The sequence below is a fragment of the Anolis sagrei genome, chromosome 3 (assembly GCF_037176765.1).
Source record: "Anolis sagrei isolate rAnoSag1 chromosome 3, rAnoSag1.mat, whole genome shotgun sequence".
NCBI classification, from domain to species: domain Eukaryota; kingdom Metazoa; phylum Chordata; class Lepidosauria; order Squamata; family Dactyloidae; genus Anolis; species Anolis sagrei.
Genome location: NC_090023.1, coordinates 259,957,200 through 259,973,802, shown reverse-complemented (window position 1 = coordinate 259,973,802; position 16,603 = coordinate 259,957,200). Strand labels below are relative to the sequence as shown.

The window sequence follows — 16,603 nt, the reverse complement described above, 5'->3', positions numbered from 1 at the left end:
CCCAAAACACCCCCTCCCTGTTCTGATTCTCCTTACGCCCCGCCCACTCCCCGTCCGGACCAATCGCCTTCCTCCGCCGAGGCAGGGGCGGGCGAGGAAACCCCATTCACGAGACTGGGGAGAGAACGGAGTCAGTCAACAGACCAACTGCTGCAATATCCCTCCGCGTATGGCAAGCATAAAGTAGTCCCTCAAGCCTGGCTCCTTCCCCTGATTTGGATAAGGCTCTGTGACGTTTCTGTCACGGGGAGGGGTCTCTTTCCAAGCCGAGGGGTGGGTGGGACACGCCTCTGGGGCGCTCCGTGCCTCCCCCGCCCTCCCTCTCCGAATGGTAAATTTCCATACTCCTCCGCGGCGAAAGGCGAAGGAGGGAGGGGGGAGCGGGAAGTAGTTCCGGCCAACGGAACGGGTATAAAAGGCGGCTGGCGCGGAGGCTCTGCCTTTTCAGTTGAGGACAGCGGCGGGAAGCAGAACATGTCAGGCGGCTCCGCGGACTATAGCAGGTATCGCAGGAGGCGGGAAAGGGGAGGAAGGAAGCGTTGAAGGCCATTGTTTATATTCATATATACTTTATAATACATATATTTATAATATATATATATATTAAAGAGGAGCTGTTTGAAAAACAGGGCTCCGACCCCCCCTCCTTTCCCAGGCCAAATGGTTTCTTCCAGGCGGGCAGTGCGAGTGTGTGTCTCGGGAGGCCCAAATTGGAAGATACCACTTTTTAAGTAGGGGGGAACGGCAGGGAAGCCGAACCTGTGTCTTTGAAGGTTTGCAACGTCCCCGATTCCCCTCCTTTTCCAAGGCGCATGGTTTCGCCCTTGTGTGTATGCATATATGGGGAGGCCCTAATCGGAAGAGACCACTTTGGCGCAGGGAGAGGAAACAGGGAGGGGCTCCGAGACTTGCGCAACCAAGGGAGGGAGGGGGTGGAGCTCTCGCGAGAATTCGGTGGAAAAGGGAGGGGGGAGGAAAAGAAGGCCGAGAACGCACGAGCCAGGCACGCTGACGCAGCGCGCATGCGTCCTTTCAGTCCTCTTGATTTCCTCTCCCCCACCTCTTCCATTTTATTTATTTATTTGCCACACGTTTCTTATTTATTTACAGTATTTGTATACTGCTTTTCTCACCCCGAGGGGGGACTCAAAGCGGTTTACACATAAGTTATTTATTTATTTTATTTACTTTGCTTGTATACCGCAATTTCTCAGCCTTGTAGGCGACTCAACACGGTTTATGACAAGAGCAATAGTCAATCCAACAGCATACAAAATTTAAAAACCATTAACAGCATGATATACAAAATGACACATCAATAACAACACGTTAACGTCTCGTAACTAGAATCGTGATCCAATTCGTCTTCCATAATTCCGTTTCCTATATTCATCGTGTACATTGCATTGTTTAACCGGACGCCTGTTCGAACAGCCAGGTTTTTAGTTTTCTTCGAAACACCATTAACGAAGGGGCTGATCTAATGTCCGTGGGCGTTCCACAGCTGAGGGGCCACCACAGAAAAGGCCCTGTCCCTCGTCCCCGCCAGCTGTGCCTGTGATGCAGGCGGGATCGAGAGCAGGGCCTCCCCAGAAGATCTTAGAGTCCTGGTGGGTTCATAAGCAGAGATACGTTCGGATAGGTAGCTTGGGCCAGAACCGTTTAGGGCTTTAAAGGCCAACACCAGCACTTTGAATTGAGCCCGGTAGCAAATCGGCAGCCAGTGGAGCTGGTGCAGCAAAAGGAGTTGTATCCTCCCTGCGCTCCGCTCCTGTTAGTATCATGGCTGCCGCACGTTGGACTAGTTGGAGCTTCCGAGCCGTCTTCAAAGGCAACCCCACGTAGAGAGCAAAAAATTCAATGCCAGTATAAACAGTTACCATCATCATCTTTAATTACTTATTAATCAGCCTGACATGACAGCATTGAGTGACATTACCTTCCCACCGAAGCAGTACCTATTGATCTATGCACATTTCCATATTTTTGAACTGCTAGGTTGGCAGAAGCTGAGTTAATAGCAGGAGCTCACCCTGCTTCCTGGATTCGAACCACTGACCTTTCAGTCAGCAAGTTCAGCAGCTCAGTGGTTTAACCCACTGTGCCAGTGGGGGCTCCTAGATCACAGGGTCATATGCAAAGAATCAAAAGTTGGGAAACTTAGTTTTGGGGGTTATAAAAATACCTCAGTGGGAAATATAGTCTTAAAAAGTAACTTCTCAAGGGGAGTGTTCTCTCTAAGGATGTGCTAGGTTCTTCAGGCGATTTTACAGTGTACCTCCCCTGAAAGCTACCATGGAGTTGTGTTGAAAAAACTATTACGTTTCTAAAGGATACTTTATTAGAAATTGCTAGGTCTTCTAATGCAAGTCTATGGTATACTGGGAATGAAAGTAAGGTAGTTACACCCTGGAGTGTGGTGGAGGCTCCTTCTTTGGAAGCTTTTAAACAGAGGCTGGATGGCCATCTGTCAGGGGTTGGCAGGGGGTTGGACTGGACGGCCCATGAGGTCTCTTCTAATTCTTTGATTCTATGATTCTAATGGATCCCCTGTGGCCATGGGATTTTTGCACATATGTAGCCCTTTACTACAATTATCCTTATTAGTGAGGCTGGTAGAGGCAGGCCTTCCTTATTGGTGGCAACTTCAGAATCACCCACATTGAATTGTATCAATGACGTGTGCAAATGGGCTGTCCTGTGGGCAGTCTCCTCCTCATCATAATCATATTTAATTACTTATTAATCGCCCTCCATCTGAGAATGCTCTAGGCGATTTACAGCTAAATTGTAAAAGATAAAATACATACATACAAAAATTAAAAATTGACAGATCATATAAAAGGCAATTTAAAACTAAAAATAATGACTTCCAGGTTTAAATCCATTTTTGCAGTGCTGCTAGAACAAGACCCCAGGGCTTTGTTCCTTCATCTCCCAGAAGCCTTACCTACCTTTGCAAAAGGTTCCTCCTGGGCTAAATGAAAATACAGGGGGTTGTTTTCTTTGGCAGGCAGATCATTGTGGAGTTCTTAATTTATAATCTGCCTTTTCCCTCTCATGGAACCTAAGGATATATACAACACATTTGTTCTAAATCGGGTGTGGGCCAACTTTGGCCTTCCCTTCAGGTGTTTTGGATTCCAATTCCCACAAAGGGGTGCTTCGAATGGAATATTCCTGCTTCTTGGCAGGGGGTTGGACTGGATGGCCCATGAGGTCTCTTCCAACTCTATGATTCGAATTGTGGGAGTTAAAGTCCAAAACACCTGGAGAGAAAGCCAGTAATAGTATGAAAGCTGGGTCCGGAAGCTCTGGGCGTTACACTGTTTTTGCTTTTCTCCTTCGGAAGTGCTGTTTGTACAACGCAGAACTGGACACATATTATAGAAGAAAGAGTTCTTTAATGGTAAAGCCCTAATCCTTAACTGTAACCCAAAATCTTATCTTACCCTACCCTACCCTACCCTAAACCTTACCCTAACCCTCCCCTCCTTTCTATCCTTCCACCAAATGCAACTATGAATTATGTTCCCGCCCTCAGTGTGCCACTCCCCCCTTCCCGTATTCACAACCGCCATTGCGGAATGTGCTTAATGCTCGGAGCCCCCCCCCCCCAGCTGTCATACTATCACCAGAAGGCCAAAGTTGGCCCCCACCTGTTCTAAATAGTGCTTGGTTGAATTCTACTATAGTCTTTAGGTTGATTTTAGTACTGTTTGCTGCTCCCAAGTCTTTTCTTAAGACAGAAAAGCAGCACTATAAATAAATAAGATCACAAGCTGCTCCCCGTAATGCAAGCATTTGCAAGACGTATGTTCTTCACAAAGTTGTCTGGGCTGATGAAAAGGGGAACCATTGTCTAGTGCAGGCATCCTCAAACTTTTAAAACTGAGGTCACAGTCCCTCAAACTGTTGGAGGGCCGGATTATAATTTGAAAAAGAAAACAACACATGAATTCCTATGTACACTGGACATATCTTATTTGTAGTGCAAAAAACACTTAGAAACTACAAAAATTAAAATTAAGAACAATTTTAACAAATATAAACTTATTAGTATTTCAGTGAGGAGTGTGGGCCTGCTCTTGGCTGATGAGATAGGATTGTTGTGTGCTTTCAAGTCATTTCAGACTTAGGTTGACCCTGAGCGAGGGCCGGGTCTATGACCTTCTAGGGCTGTATCTGGCCCCCTGGCCTTAGTTTGAGGACCCCTGGTCTAGTGCCCTTGAATGGATAGCAGCAGGGCTGTGAAATTCTATTAAATTCAGTGCCTCAGACATCTAATTCAAAGTCCAGACTGAAGCTACAGAATCATAGTGTGATAAGGGTTAGAAGAGATGATGTGGGCCTTCCATTCCAGTCTCTTGCCATGCAGAAATTCAAAATCCAAGCACTATTGGCTGATGTCCATCCAGGTGTTGTTTAAAACCTCCAGCGCAGGTGACAACACCTCATGCCAACAGCTCTTACCTTCAAGAAATTCTCTGTAATGCTTAAGTGGAATCTCTTTCCTTGCAATTTGAATCCATTGCTCTGTGGTTTAGGGCCCTTCCACACAACCATAGAACCCAGAATATTTGTGTTGAACTGAGGCCTCTTCCACACAGCTGTACAAAATACAACATTATCAGCTTTGTACTGGTTTATAGGACAGTGTGAACTCATAAACCAGTTCAAAGCATATATTGTGGATTATCTGCCTTAATATTCTGGGTTATATGGCTGTGTGGAAGGACCCAAAGCCACAGAGCAAAGGATTCAAATTACAAGAAAAGAGATTCCACTTAAGCATTGTGGAGAATTTCCTGAAGGTAACAGCTGTGTGCTGGAGTCCCCTGCTCTGGAGGTTTTAAACGCTGAGACCACAACACCGCCATATATCCCAGTTCAGAGCAGAAAATGTGGGATTTTATTCAGCTGTGTGGAAGGGGCCCTAGTCTCCGCTGTGAGGAAAACAAGCCTGCCCTTCTCAATGTGTCATCTTTTCAAATATATAAACAATGGCTGTCATGTCCGCTCTCGGCTGCCTGTTTTCCAGAAGCCCTGGCCCAGTCATGAATTCTGGGAGATGAAGTCCAAAACAAAACATTTGAGTGCAAAGGAAAGACTGACCATTTTCTGCAGGAGAGCCAGTGTTGTTTTGGGATGTGAGAAATCAGGTTCCAGTCTTTACTGTGGTGACCTTGGGTCATCACTTCCCTCCTTGGCCTAACCTTCTCCTGAGGCTGCTAGACACTTCCATTATTATGACCTCTGTATGAAGGCAGGATGTTTCTTCATTAAGACAGTACATGTTGAACAAGTGTTGTCGGGCAAGGGCCTGATTTTGCCAGTTTGTCCACGTGTGACTATTGTGCATGTACCTTTGAGTCTCCTGTTGACCTTAGACCTTTGGCATGATCTATATTCTTTTCTTTTGGTTACCCACATAAGAAGTTATTCTTAATGGAAGCTACAGTTGAGGTAGGCTGCAGTATGAAACAATTATTAGCAGCCCTTGCTGTATGTAGTTGTGCACATCACATAAGAGTAGTAGATTCACATGAGTGAGTGAAGATATACAATTGTATTGATTAGATCAAGGGTCCTCAAACTACGGCCCGGGGGCCGGATACGGCCCTCGCTCAGGGTCAGCCTAAGTCTGATATGACTTGAAAGCACACCACCACAACAACAACAATCCTATCTCAGCCAAAAGCAGGCCCACAATCTCTGTTTAAAAGTCTCCAAAGAAGAAGCTTCCACCATACTGTAAGGCAGAGAGTTCCACTTTTGAATAGCTCTTCTTGTTATTTATGTCAAGATCACACTGCATTAAAGTTCTAGTTTGTGCTAAAGTATTCCTACTGCTAAAAACATTTAACAGCATCATATAAGTTGATGGTTTGGTAGGGTTTTATCAAATGCAATAGGATACATTGTTACTTAGTATATGAAAGATATAATATTGAGTTACCCATATCATTCATGGAATGCTAAGTGATAGCTTTCCAAAGACCACATTGTAATCATTGTGCTTGAAGTTGCAGCAAATTTCCATTAGGTTGTATGAAAATTTCAGGAGCCTTTATTAGACCAACTAGAAGGCAGTTGATTCTTTGTGTGGCCGTTAAGAGACCGAGTTTCATCTGGAAAAGATGTTTTTTTAAATTGCAGGATAATTTTAAGAGTCAAGTCTCCATGTTGTCAAACGTGCCTAGTAACCCTGAGCTCACTGGGAATAGTGAAGGCAATAGAAGAGCAATCAGATTGGGATTTGCTATTTTTTAGAAATATAGAAGTACATTATTTCTGGATTTTTAAATGTATTTAATTGTATAGGGCAGTAGTTTGGAGTGTTTAGTTTGGTATTGCAATTAGAATAAGTCACTATTGCAAGAGGTTGAGAACTCTGCCTGGCTGACAAGATTTTATTTCTTTTGACAGAGACCATGGCCCTGAGGGAATGGACCCCGATGGCGTCATTGAGGTTAGTAAATGACCCTTCTTTCATTTATCTGTATGGAAGATGTTGATGAGTGAAATAAAATGTATTTCATTTCCTCCTTGCAGAGCAATTGGAATGAAATCGTTGACAATTTTGATGATATGAATTTAAAAGAGTCCCTTCTCAGGGGAATTTATGCTTATGGTTTTGAGAAGCCGTCAGCTATCCAGCAGCGTGCTATTATTCCATGTATCAAAGGTAGGCAAATATTGCAGCAAATAATGAGTATTAGCACCATTCTTACTGGTTTGAGTTCTTTGCATTGGGGTGGAAGTAAAGCCCATCTTTCCTTGAAAAGTGAGATGATGGTATACCATCTTTCGGGACTGACCTGAAATGGAGAAAACTGTGTAACTGCTGATCACTTGTAAAGGAATTGGAACTTAAACTGTGTCCTAATGTTGTATGGGAGCAGTAAATATCTATCCTTTTTTTAGGGTATGATGTGATTGCTCAAGCTCAGTCAGGTACTGGCAAGACAGCCACATTTGCTATTTCCATCCTGCAACAGTTGGAGATTGATCTCAAGGAGACCCAAGCACTAGTGTTGGCTCCTACCAGAGAACTGGCACAACAGGTATTGATAGTGTAGTTAAACAGCTGCTTACATGTTGCATGGGTTTCAGGTTTCACAACCGTAGGAGAACTCACATTTTTGGCAGATCAGTTAATGGCTTAGCTCTGGGGTGCAAATATGGTGAACACACCTCTGCCACACTACATTCCTCTATTACATACATGGAGAAGTGTTAGCTGTGGTGATGAACGGGCCAGTGATTCTGGCTTCAAAAGACAGTGCAGCTTTGCAGGACTTGATAGTAGGAATATCCAGAATATATAATGAGACTAAAACGATTTAAATTGAGAAAACATATACTGTTCAGGTCTTCAAAATGCATGCAGTTGTGCAACATGAAACTGCATGTGATCAGTTGACTTGTCTGTGCTGTTTGTGTATATAATCTTATGTGTGCTTCAGTCTCTTCTGTATTGAGCAGCATTTTTGCATTCAGCACATTTTCATTAAAATATGCATTTTTGTGAATACAGCGTTGAATATTGTGATAGAAGCAGAAGTCACCTTAACAGTCCTCGGGGGAGTTCATATTTGGAATTCTCAATTGGTACTAAAATGTAATACATTTTCTTAGGAGGCAAGTAATTAAATGAGGATGACCCAAGTTGATTTTTAGAATGAAGTTTGTATAGTTCTTTCCTCATAAAGTAGCACACTGAAAATAAGCTTTCAGCATAGAAATGTGTCCAAATGATCCATGTGTTTCAAACTCAGCATTGCAGTACCTCCTCTGAGGAAATAAACATATCTCGCTGGTCATTTCCAGTTCTTATTCTACACTGCAGGCTGTTTTGTTATGCAACAAGGATAGGGCCAGTATAGGTATGATTTTTTTTTTACTTTTAAAGGCATATTCTGCCCAAGCAACTTCTAAAAACATTTCACCGCTTTGCATGTTTAATAGTCAATAGCCATTATTTTTTCTTTTGTAGCAGTCGGAGCATTGCTACTGCTTTGCTGGGAATGCTTTTGTGCATTTCTGTGAAAAGTCATTATGTATTGTGTGGGGAAAGAACCAGGATATCTGCCTGGAATGGGAAAATATCTGAATCTGAGGGCACTTTGCACATCAGATGTGATAGGTTTACTACTCAGATTGCATTTGTAGTTGGGAACTACTTAGCAGCCTGAACATAAGTCATTAGAGTTGAGTGTACTTGTCACTAGAAACCTGTTTTTGACCAAATTCCTTTGAGAGTTCCATTGATACAATTTTAATTCAATCCATTGTTTCAGATCCAAAAGGTTATTCTGGCTCTTGGTGATTATATGGGCGCAACTTGCCATGCTTGCATTGGTGGCACAAATGTTCGCAATGAGATGCAGAAGCTGCAGGCAGAGGCACCACACATCGTGGTGGGGACTCCAGGACGTGTATTTGACATGTTGAATAGGCGCTACCTGTGTAAGTAACCAAGTTCTAACTATTTACCATAATCCTTGGGAACAAGTTTGAACAGTATCAATCAGTATTAGAATAAGTAGCACCTCAAGAATAGTATTGCATATAAACGTCTGCAAGATCAATTAACTCGTCGTTTAGCTGTTGCTCAAGAAATTAAGACTTTCTGAGAAGAGTTCTTGGCCTACAAAATACATTTCCCTTTCTTGTAGCGCCTAAATGGATCAAAATGTTTGTCCTGGATGAGGCAGATGAGATGTTGAGCCGAGGGTTTAAGGATCAAATCTATGAAATTTTTCAGAAGTTGAGCACAAACATTCAGGTAAAGTAAAGACTTGATGCCAAGATGGTACAGTCTCTAGTGATGCAGGTAAAGTTACAATGTAGCCGTGAAGTGCTGTATTGTCGTTCCCCCTGCACAAAGCAAAAAATGTTTCTTTACTATCCTTGTCTGTTTCGACTCCACGGCAGACAGGGACGCTTGGTTTCATACATTACCTTATTGATGACCAGGGTCTGAGCATCTTCAGGCTACATCTCTTAACCAGAGCATCTTGTTCCAGGTTGTGTTGCTGTCTGCCACTATGCCCATGGATGTGTTGGAAGTGACCAAAAAGTTCATGCGAGACCCCATTCGCATTCTGGTGAAGAAAGAGGAGTTGACTCTTGAGGGGATCAAGCAGTTCTACATTAATGTAGAGAGAGAGGTAAGAAAGGGCCGCCGGGGTAAGCTGGGCAACCCTTCTTGTACCAAGCACTGTGCTAAAACTAGAGAAGTTGGGGTTCTCCCTCTTCTTCTGTAGTAATGCTAGTATGGTACACACAAGAAGAAAAGTAAACGCACTGGATCGGTAAAAGACTAGGGTGGACCTCTTTCTTAATGTTCAGTGTCCTGGTCTGGAGACTTGGTGCAACACTATACTATCTGAAAGTTTGGCTTTAGATTAGTTTCAGTTCCACTGATAACCTAGTCATAGTTGGGTTGTTGTAGGTTTTTTCAGGCTATATGGCCATGTTCTAGAGGCATTCTCTCCTGATGTTTCACCTGCATCTATGGCAAGCATCCTCAGAGGTAGTGAGGTCTGTTGGAAGTAGGAAAAAGGGGTTTATATATCTGTGGAATGACCAGGGTATAAGACAGATATATAAACCCAATTTTCCTAATTCCAACAGACCTCACAATCTCCGAGGATGCTTGCCATAGATGCAGGTGAAACATCAGGAGAGAATGCCTCTAGAACATGGCCATGTAAGCCCGAAAAAACCTACAACAACCCAGTGATTCCAGCCATGAAAGCCTTTGCCAATACTAGTCATAGTTGTCTGTTGGGGGCTTCATAAATTACTATATATTGTTTTCTTTATTTGCTCATGGCAAGTGTCTTCACTTCACAGGAATGGAAGTTGGATACTCTCTGCGATTTGTATGAAACCTTGACCATTACTCAGGCTGTGATTTTCCTCAACACAAGGAGGAAAGTAGATTGGCTGACAGAGAAAATGCATGCAAGGGACTTCACGGTCTCGGCTCTGGTAGGGCTTGATACTTAAAATACATTACATTAGTTTAAAGGCAGTATTGAAAATAGTAACATGTTGGTGTTCCTTTTAAAACCCTAAGTTTTACTTGACTTATTAGTGATACTTAATTTATTAATGGCTGCATGGGCATCTGTCAGGAGAACTTTAATGGTGTGTTCATGCATAGCAAAAGTTTGGACTGGCTGTTCCTTGTGGTCTTTTTTCAGCTCTGATTCATTGAATTCCCTCCACAATCAATTTTAAAATTGCATTGAAACTGCATTCATTATTTTCAACCTCTTGTGCAAAATTGAAACAGAAAAACAAAATTGTGATCCCCCCCCCCCATTTTCTTCAAAAATAATAGAGTGGGCTTTAGAGTTGGCTGGAAGCTTAGTCCTGTGGTTTTTTGTTGTTCAAATGGAGTGCCATCTAGTCATTCAACTCTATTCTCCAGACCTCTCTAAAGTGCATTTTCTAGGCCACAGCATTTGCTGATAATGTACTAAAATAGGAGCCCCCAGTGGCACAGTGAGTTAAACCCCTATACTGGCAGGACTGAAGACCAACAGGTTGCAGGTTTGAATCCAGGGAGAGCGCGGATGAGCTCCCTCTATCAGCTCCAGCTCCTCATGGGGACATGAGAGAAGCCTCCCACAAGGATGATAAAATATCAAAACATCTGGGTGTCCCCTGAGGAACGTCCTTGCAGACAGCCAGTTCTCTCACACCAGAAGCGACTTGAAGTTTCTCAAGTTGCTCCTGACATGACGACAACAAAAAATTCCAATAGAAGTTCCTCCAGTATTAGAGGAATAGTTCAATAAAAAATTTTAAGGGAGTAAAAAGGTCTGCTTAGATAGCAGAGTTACTACAAAAGAGTTATTGCTCTTCTTGCTTAAGGAGAGAATAGAAAACTTCAAGAGAAAGCACCAGTCTGGGCTCTTCTTGCCCAGGCAACATTAGCTTTATTCTTCTCCCTCCATCCCTGCCCCATGTCTTTTTAAAATAATCCCTTTTTTCACTTTCGTCCAGTTCACAGTAGAAGTAGGAATTCTTCCAGTAGTCTAGCTAGCAGTGAGGAATGCTGGAAACTGCATTTTAGTAACAGAAGAATCAGAAAGCAAGATTTTCTGCTGTTTTGTATTACTATAGTGTTGGTGTTTTCAACTAAGACCTATATCACTGTTGTTTCTTAACATGCCTTAACTTGGGGAGAAAGGTTCTGAACAGTTACTGAATCAGTCAATGCACTTTTTTGTCCATACAGCATGGTGACATGGATCAGAAGGAGCGAGATGTTATCATGAGAGAGTTTAGATCAGGATCAAGCCGTGTCCTGATCACTACAGACTTGTTGGTATGTAGCTCCATAGGCTACCTTTCACATTTATGTCCAAAGCTATTCTGTTGGGTGAAGGTTGTTGTAACCTGGCCTTGTTGAAGCTCTTGGAAGAACAAAGACCATGCTCCACTGTGGACTCACACTTAATTGTAGTTCATTACTATAACATGGCCAACAAAATGTAAGTCTTGCTAGAGTAAAGTTCTTTGTTTAATAATACACACTGCCTTTGCTTGCAGGCTCGCGGCATTGATGTGCAGCAAGTATCACTAGTTATAAATTACGACTTGCCAACCAATCGTGAAAACTATATTCACAGGTAAGTTGCACTTTCACTCACTTGGTTTTCCATTCTGAAGTTTCTTCGGGATCTGCACGCCCTCCTCCTACTTGCCTTCCTTTTCTTGCAGTGTACTAACTTGTATGTATGTGGAATATGCAAAGTGAGGATGGGAGGGGCAGAGCTTTTTGAGAAGCCAGTGAAACGGACCAGTGGGAAAACTTCGTTGTATGAGGAGTTTATCAATGATTGGCCACCAAGACAGCCTTTAAGAGCTGCTGAACTAATGTTCTGTGGCATGCGTTGCCAGATTTGCAGAGATTCTTCAAAGATTTTCAATTGTGCATATTGTGATTAGTAAAGAATTCTTTTTGGAGATTTGCTGCTATTAGTTTTCCATTCTAGATTAAAATTATTTGCCTCTCAGCTTGATTACTTTTGCTTTCTTGGATATTCCTTCACTTGCTGCTCTTTGATTCCTCTTACAGTGGGATTCTTTCTCTGGTGTCTCCTAGCTGAACTTTCAATTTATCTCCCCCTAAGCTTTTATCTATAATAGTGGATTTTTTCACCCCCAAATGAAGTAAATTGTACCTTGTTACTTGATGTAAAAAAATACAGGAGTCGCTAGCCCAGTTGATGAAGAGATGATGTTCAGAAACGACGGCGTAATTTAGGACCTGGATTCGTAAGCGGCACACTGTTTGCATAAAGAGCGAGTTGGTATTTATATATATATATCTTTATCTTCTGTAATAATTGTTGTGAGCTATGTTTGTCTTTCTTGAAGACTCTTTGGCCAGGTGGTGGCAGACGTTACGGGATTGTCAACTCTGTGTGCCCGTTCAATTAGTCCATACAATTTGGTTGTCCGGTTTCGCCAAAAATATTTTTAAAGTTTTCCCACTGACAACAAGCTTACGTCTCTGAAAAGTAAATGTTCGGTTTTCCCTCTATGGGCTTGGATTTGGAGTAGTCTGTATGGTAAAACAAGTTCAGTAGTTTGCAGGCTGACATCAAGCTCTGTCCATATTCCAAGCGGATGGTGTGAGATGAGGATTTGTGCTTTTGAACTCCAGAAAACTGAATGTGGGTAGGGTGGATTTTTTTGGGGGGGGGGAGGGGATTGGATGGTTTCTTCTCTAGTGTCAAGGCAAGCTAAGAGTCATGGTTACTTGTCTGTATCATCAAAGTTCAGGTAGTCCCCAGGTTACAGATAAGGCTTGTATATAAGCCAGGACAGATACATTTTGTAAGTGTAACTCCAGCCAAAGAAATCTTCTATATAAATAAAAATGCAATGTTTGTGGGATTAACATAACTCGAAAACCACTGGATGAATTGACACCAAATTTGGACACAGTACACCTATGAGGCCAACGAGTGACCATCACTCATAAAAACCCTGAAAAACAGACTTTAAAAGCAAAAAACCCCACAGCTGGGCCACAGCGGTGCATGGCAGGGGATGGCTTGTGTGTGTGTGTATAAATTCAAATGCAATACATGCAATAAAAATGCAACACACACATACATATAAGCATTTGAAAGCATATGGAAGGTTAGCACTCCTGTGGCCTTTTGCTGTCTGTTTCCCTGTTCAGAAGATTTCACCTCACTTTCTATCCCTGTAATAATTGGATTTTAATAAATTTGGCTTGTTGTGGAAACAAGGATTGGTGATAAAACCTCAGTTGAATACACCTCTTTTCCCATGTGGTAGATTTATCTCACTTTTTCTTGTCTCCCATTTGTAACGAATTGTATGTAAGATGGATGTCTATAACTCGGGGACTGCCTATACATTGTTTTAGTTATTGGGAACATCCTGTCTGTATTTTAAAGCTGGCAAATGAAATCTTTGCCTAGGCATTTAGCCCAGTTCCATTAGCATTAATGCAGTAAGTGGTAATCGTTTCTGCTCCCAAGACCAGGCCTTCCCTCTCTAAAGTGGATTCTTCCCCACCTTCCTTCTCTGTTCTGTGCAGGATTGGCCGAGGTGGTCGTTTTGGCAGGAAGGGTGTGGCTATAAACTTTGTGACTGAGGAGGACAAGAGGATCCTTCGGGATATTGAGACTTTCTACAATACTACAGTGGAGGAGATGCCCATGAATGTGGCTGACCTCATTTAACCCCTGGGATGAGATGTTTTTGGGATGCAGTGCTCGCTGTTGCTGACTAGGCGATCCACAACGCGCATTGTGCTTCTTTCTTGGGGGATACATTGAATCTTGTCTCAATGCTCATTACGGATCAGAAATACAGATTTTTGATAAGCGAAGCGACATTTCGTCGTGAGCTTTTGTGGAGAGAGCCTTTGGCTTTCTCCCCTTTAGGGTGTAGACTGTTGGGGTTGGGCGGAAAGTCATGGGGTCTGTACATTTTTTCTTTATTAGACATTTATTTCCTAGTTCTGTAGAAGTGTTAGTAGTGCTAGATGTTCTTTTTCATTTAATAATTTACTTATGGACTAAGAGGTATAAGTGCTGTATAAAATCGGCCAATTATGTTAAACTGGCGTACCTACCTTTATTATATGTTATAGTTATATATATATATTAGACTAATTTGGAAAAGCCTTTCAAAATTACTAAACTTTTATAAGAGCATTGAAATGCATTTTTGTTTGATATGTATTTATTGAATAAAGTATTTAATTAATTAGTGTTAAGTGTGATCTGGGCCCTATTGCTAAACCCCAGCAAGCAAATCAGTACTGTTGTCTTAGTTAGGGTTAAACCCATTAAAATTGCCATATTGCACATGTCTTAATGAAGTTTGAATGTTCAATAAAATATTATATATTCACTTTACTGGCTGAAATGGATGCTTCTTGGGATATTTGTGCTAGCAGCTCAACAAAACACTGTGTCATTGATGGAATTGGGGATATAAAAGAGTGAGCATATGTCTGTGGTTCTGCTTCAGTTGGAACAACCAAATTTAGCCCTCAGCAGTGGCTGCCCTTTAGATAGGTAATAGTTGGGAGGGAATAACCTGGTAAATTTCCATCTCTTACAAGAGGAAATTCTTAAAAGAAGTTTAGTAGAGAAGGGTGATCTGCAATTGAGTTTTGATGCATGTTCTCCAAAAAGTAATCCCATTTTCCTATTTGGAGCACCCATGGCTTCAGTCACGGTTGCTTTATAAGCAGTGGTTCTCAACCTTTAGTCTCCAGTTATTTTGGACTTCAACTCCCAGAAATCCTGGCCATCTTAACAGCTGTTAGGAATTGTGGGAGCTGAAGTACAAAACACCTGGAGGACCATTGCTTTGTAGGGACTTCCTTGTTGGAGCAACACAAGACAAAGCGTCTGAGAATATTCCTAAATACATATGTGACATTCTTACATTTTCATTACTTCAATTTATGGTGACACTAATGGGATTTACCTTCCTCTGGCTCTATAAAAAATCTGCAGTGGTCTTGCCTTCCTCCGCAGTTGAGAGTGCAACTTTCTCAGGTTTGGCCAGTTAGTGTGCATGGTTGAACCTTGCTCTCTGGAGCTGTGGGCTTTCTCAATTCCAACTGCCAAAGCAGAGAGTGAATTAAACCTTGGATAAGACAAGGCCAAAAAAAAAGCTGTACATCTTGTGGACATAAGAAGTGGCTTGCTACAGAAACTGGCAAGTTTGGGAAGAGAAAATGCTTCACCAATCCTGAGCAGAGCTTTGCTTTGACAGCTGATACCCTGCGTGATATAAAGGACTTCAGTAAAGCTTTTTAAAGAAAGCAAGATCGCCTTAGTGGAACTACTACAGAAGGATGAACTCTTCTAGCTTATGAGTGCAATATGTGGGGACATTTTATTACATCTGCAAACTACATAGAACTGGCCAACAACTCAGCCTTGAGGACCATCTTGGCCAATTTATCACATCTTTCTAATCTCCAGCCACTGTTGAGGTTATCTACTCAGCTTGACTTTAGATAACATTTATCCCCCAGCTGAACTTACCACATCAACGTTCCCACAACTTTTTGCATTTCTACATTTTTAGGGAAAAAGTTTGCCTTTAAAGAGGTGTTCCTAGGCATGTTGCTACATGCACCCAAGGAAATAAGCATATAAAATCACTCTCGACAAGAGATTCCCCCAGGCGCTTCCAGGCCATTGAATGCAAATCAAGGTGATCAGCTGAAACATTCACTTCTAGCCCCAGCAGACAGGGGTCTTTTGTCTCACCCTGGTCATTCCACAGATATATAAACCCATTTTTCCTACTTCCAACAGACCTCACTACCTCTGAGGATGCTTGCCATAGATGCAGGCGAAACGTCAGGAGAAAAATTGCCTCCAGAACATGGCCATATAGCCCCAAAAAACCTACAACAACCCAGAAATAAGCATAGTCCATGAAAGCTTATGCTACCAATTGTGTTCTACACTTCAGACACTGCCTACACAGAGCAATGTCTGAAATCCACAAGCATGTGGACAATTTCAATAGAAATTAGGAAACCATGAAAATGAACAAAATTACTACCAGTATTTTAAAAACTAAAATTAGGGCAGTAAATCAAGAACAACACTCTGAAAATGGGAATTCCAGACACGAAACAATCCGGGCAGTTAACACCTCCCAACAAAGTATTCGCCCAGGCAGCAACCAGCCAGCCCTTGAAGCTGCAAGGTTTTGCAATGCTAATCAAGGTGATTGCAATATTCACACTTGCCTCCAACAGACCAGAGTTCTTTCTCCCACCCTGGACCTACCAGATATATAAACCTCTCTTGCTTAGTTCCCAATATACCTCACAACCTCTGAGGATGCCTGCCATAGATGTGGGCACAATGTCAGGAGATAATGCTTCTGGAACATGACCATGCAACCCAGAATACTCACAGCAACCCAAGGACAAACTACTTTCCAATTAATTAATGCCTTATGGTACATAACATCCTTTTACTTCAGTGATTCAAAAAACATTTCAGCTATAACATGAAAAGGATCAATGAATTTTAGTATAAATAACTTCACAATC

At 42.2% G+C, this 16,603-nt stretch overlaps 1 protein-coding gene and 3 non-coding genes across 6 annotated transcripts; all 4 read left to right on the top strand.

The window, feature by feature from the left end:
- Positions 1-400: 400 nt before the first annotated feature.
- On the top strand, positions 401-14,424 carry EIF4A2 (eukaryotic translation initiation factor 4A2). Of its 3 annotated transcripts, none has more exons than XR_009630998.2 (12): positions 401-503; positions 6,430-6,472; positions 6,556-6,688; positions 6,928-7,067; positions 8,304-8,472; positions 8,682-8,791; positions 9,033-9,176; positions 9,865-10,002; positions 11,261-11,350; positions 11,575-11,654; positions 12,237-12,334; positions 13,604-13,648. XR_009630998.2 is itself a non-coding variant. In XM_060767427.2 (11 exons), exons 1-11 carry the CDS (start codon positions 475-477, stop codon positions 13,746-13,748), a joined length of 1,221 nt encoding a protein of 406 aa, XP_060623410.1. In that variant the 5' UTR covers positions 401-474; the 3' UTR covers positions 13,749-14,424. The 3 variants fall into 3 exon arrangements, 1 of the variants encoding a protein (XP_060623410.1); XR_009630997.2 differs by having other exon boundaries at positions 12,237-12,338; XM_060767427.2 differs by lacking the exon at positions 12,237-12,334 and having other exon boundaries at positions 13,604-14,424.
- Positions 6,786-6,857, top strand: LOC132772466 (small nucleolar RNA SNORD2). The gene has a single exon (XR_009631199.1). It is a non-coding gene; the product is annotated as a small nucleolar RNA SNORD2 (small nucleolar RNA).
- LOC132772440 (small nucleolar RNA SNORA63) lies at positions 8,834-8,964 on the top strand. The gene has a single exon (XR_009631174.1). It is a non-coding gene; the product is annotated as a small nucleolar RNA SNORA63 (small nucleolar RNA).
- On the top strand, positions 9,209-9,388 carry LOC132772464 (small nucleolar RNA SNORA81). The gene has a single exon (XR_009631197.2). It is a non-coding gene; the product is annotated as a small nucleolar RNA SNORA81 (small nucleolar RNA).
- Positions 14,425-16,603: the final 2,179 nt, after the last annotated feature.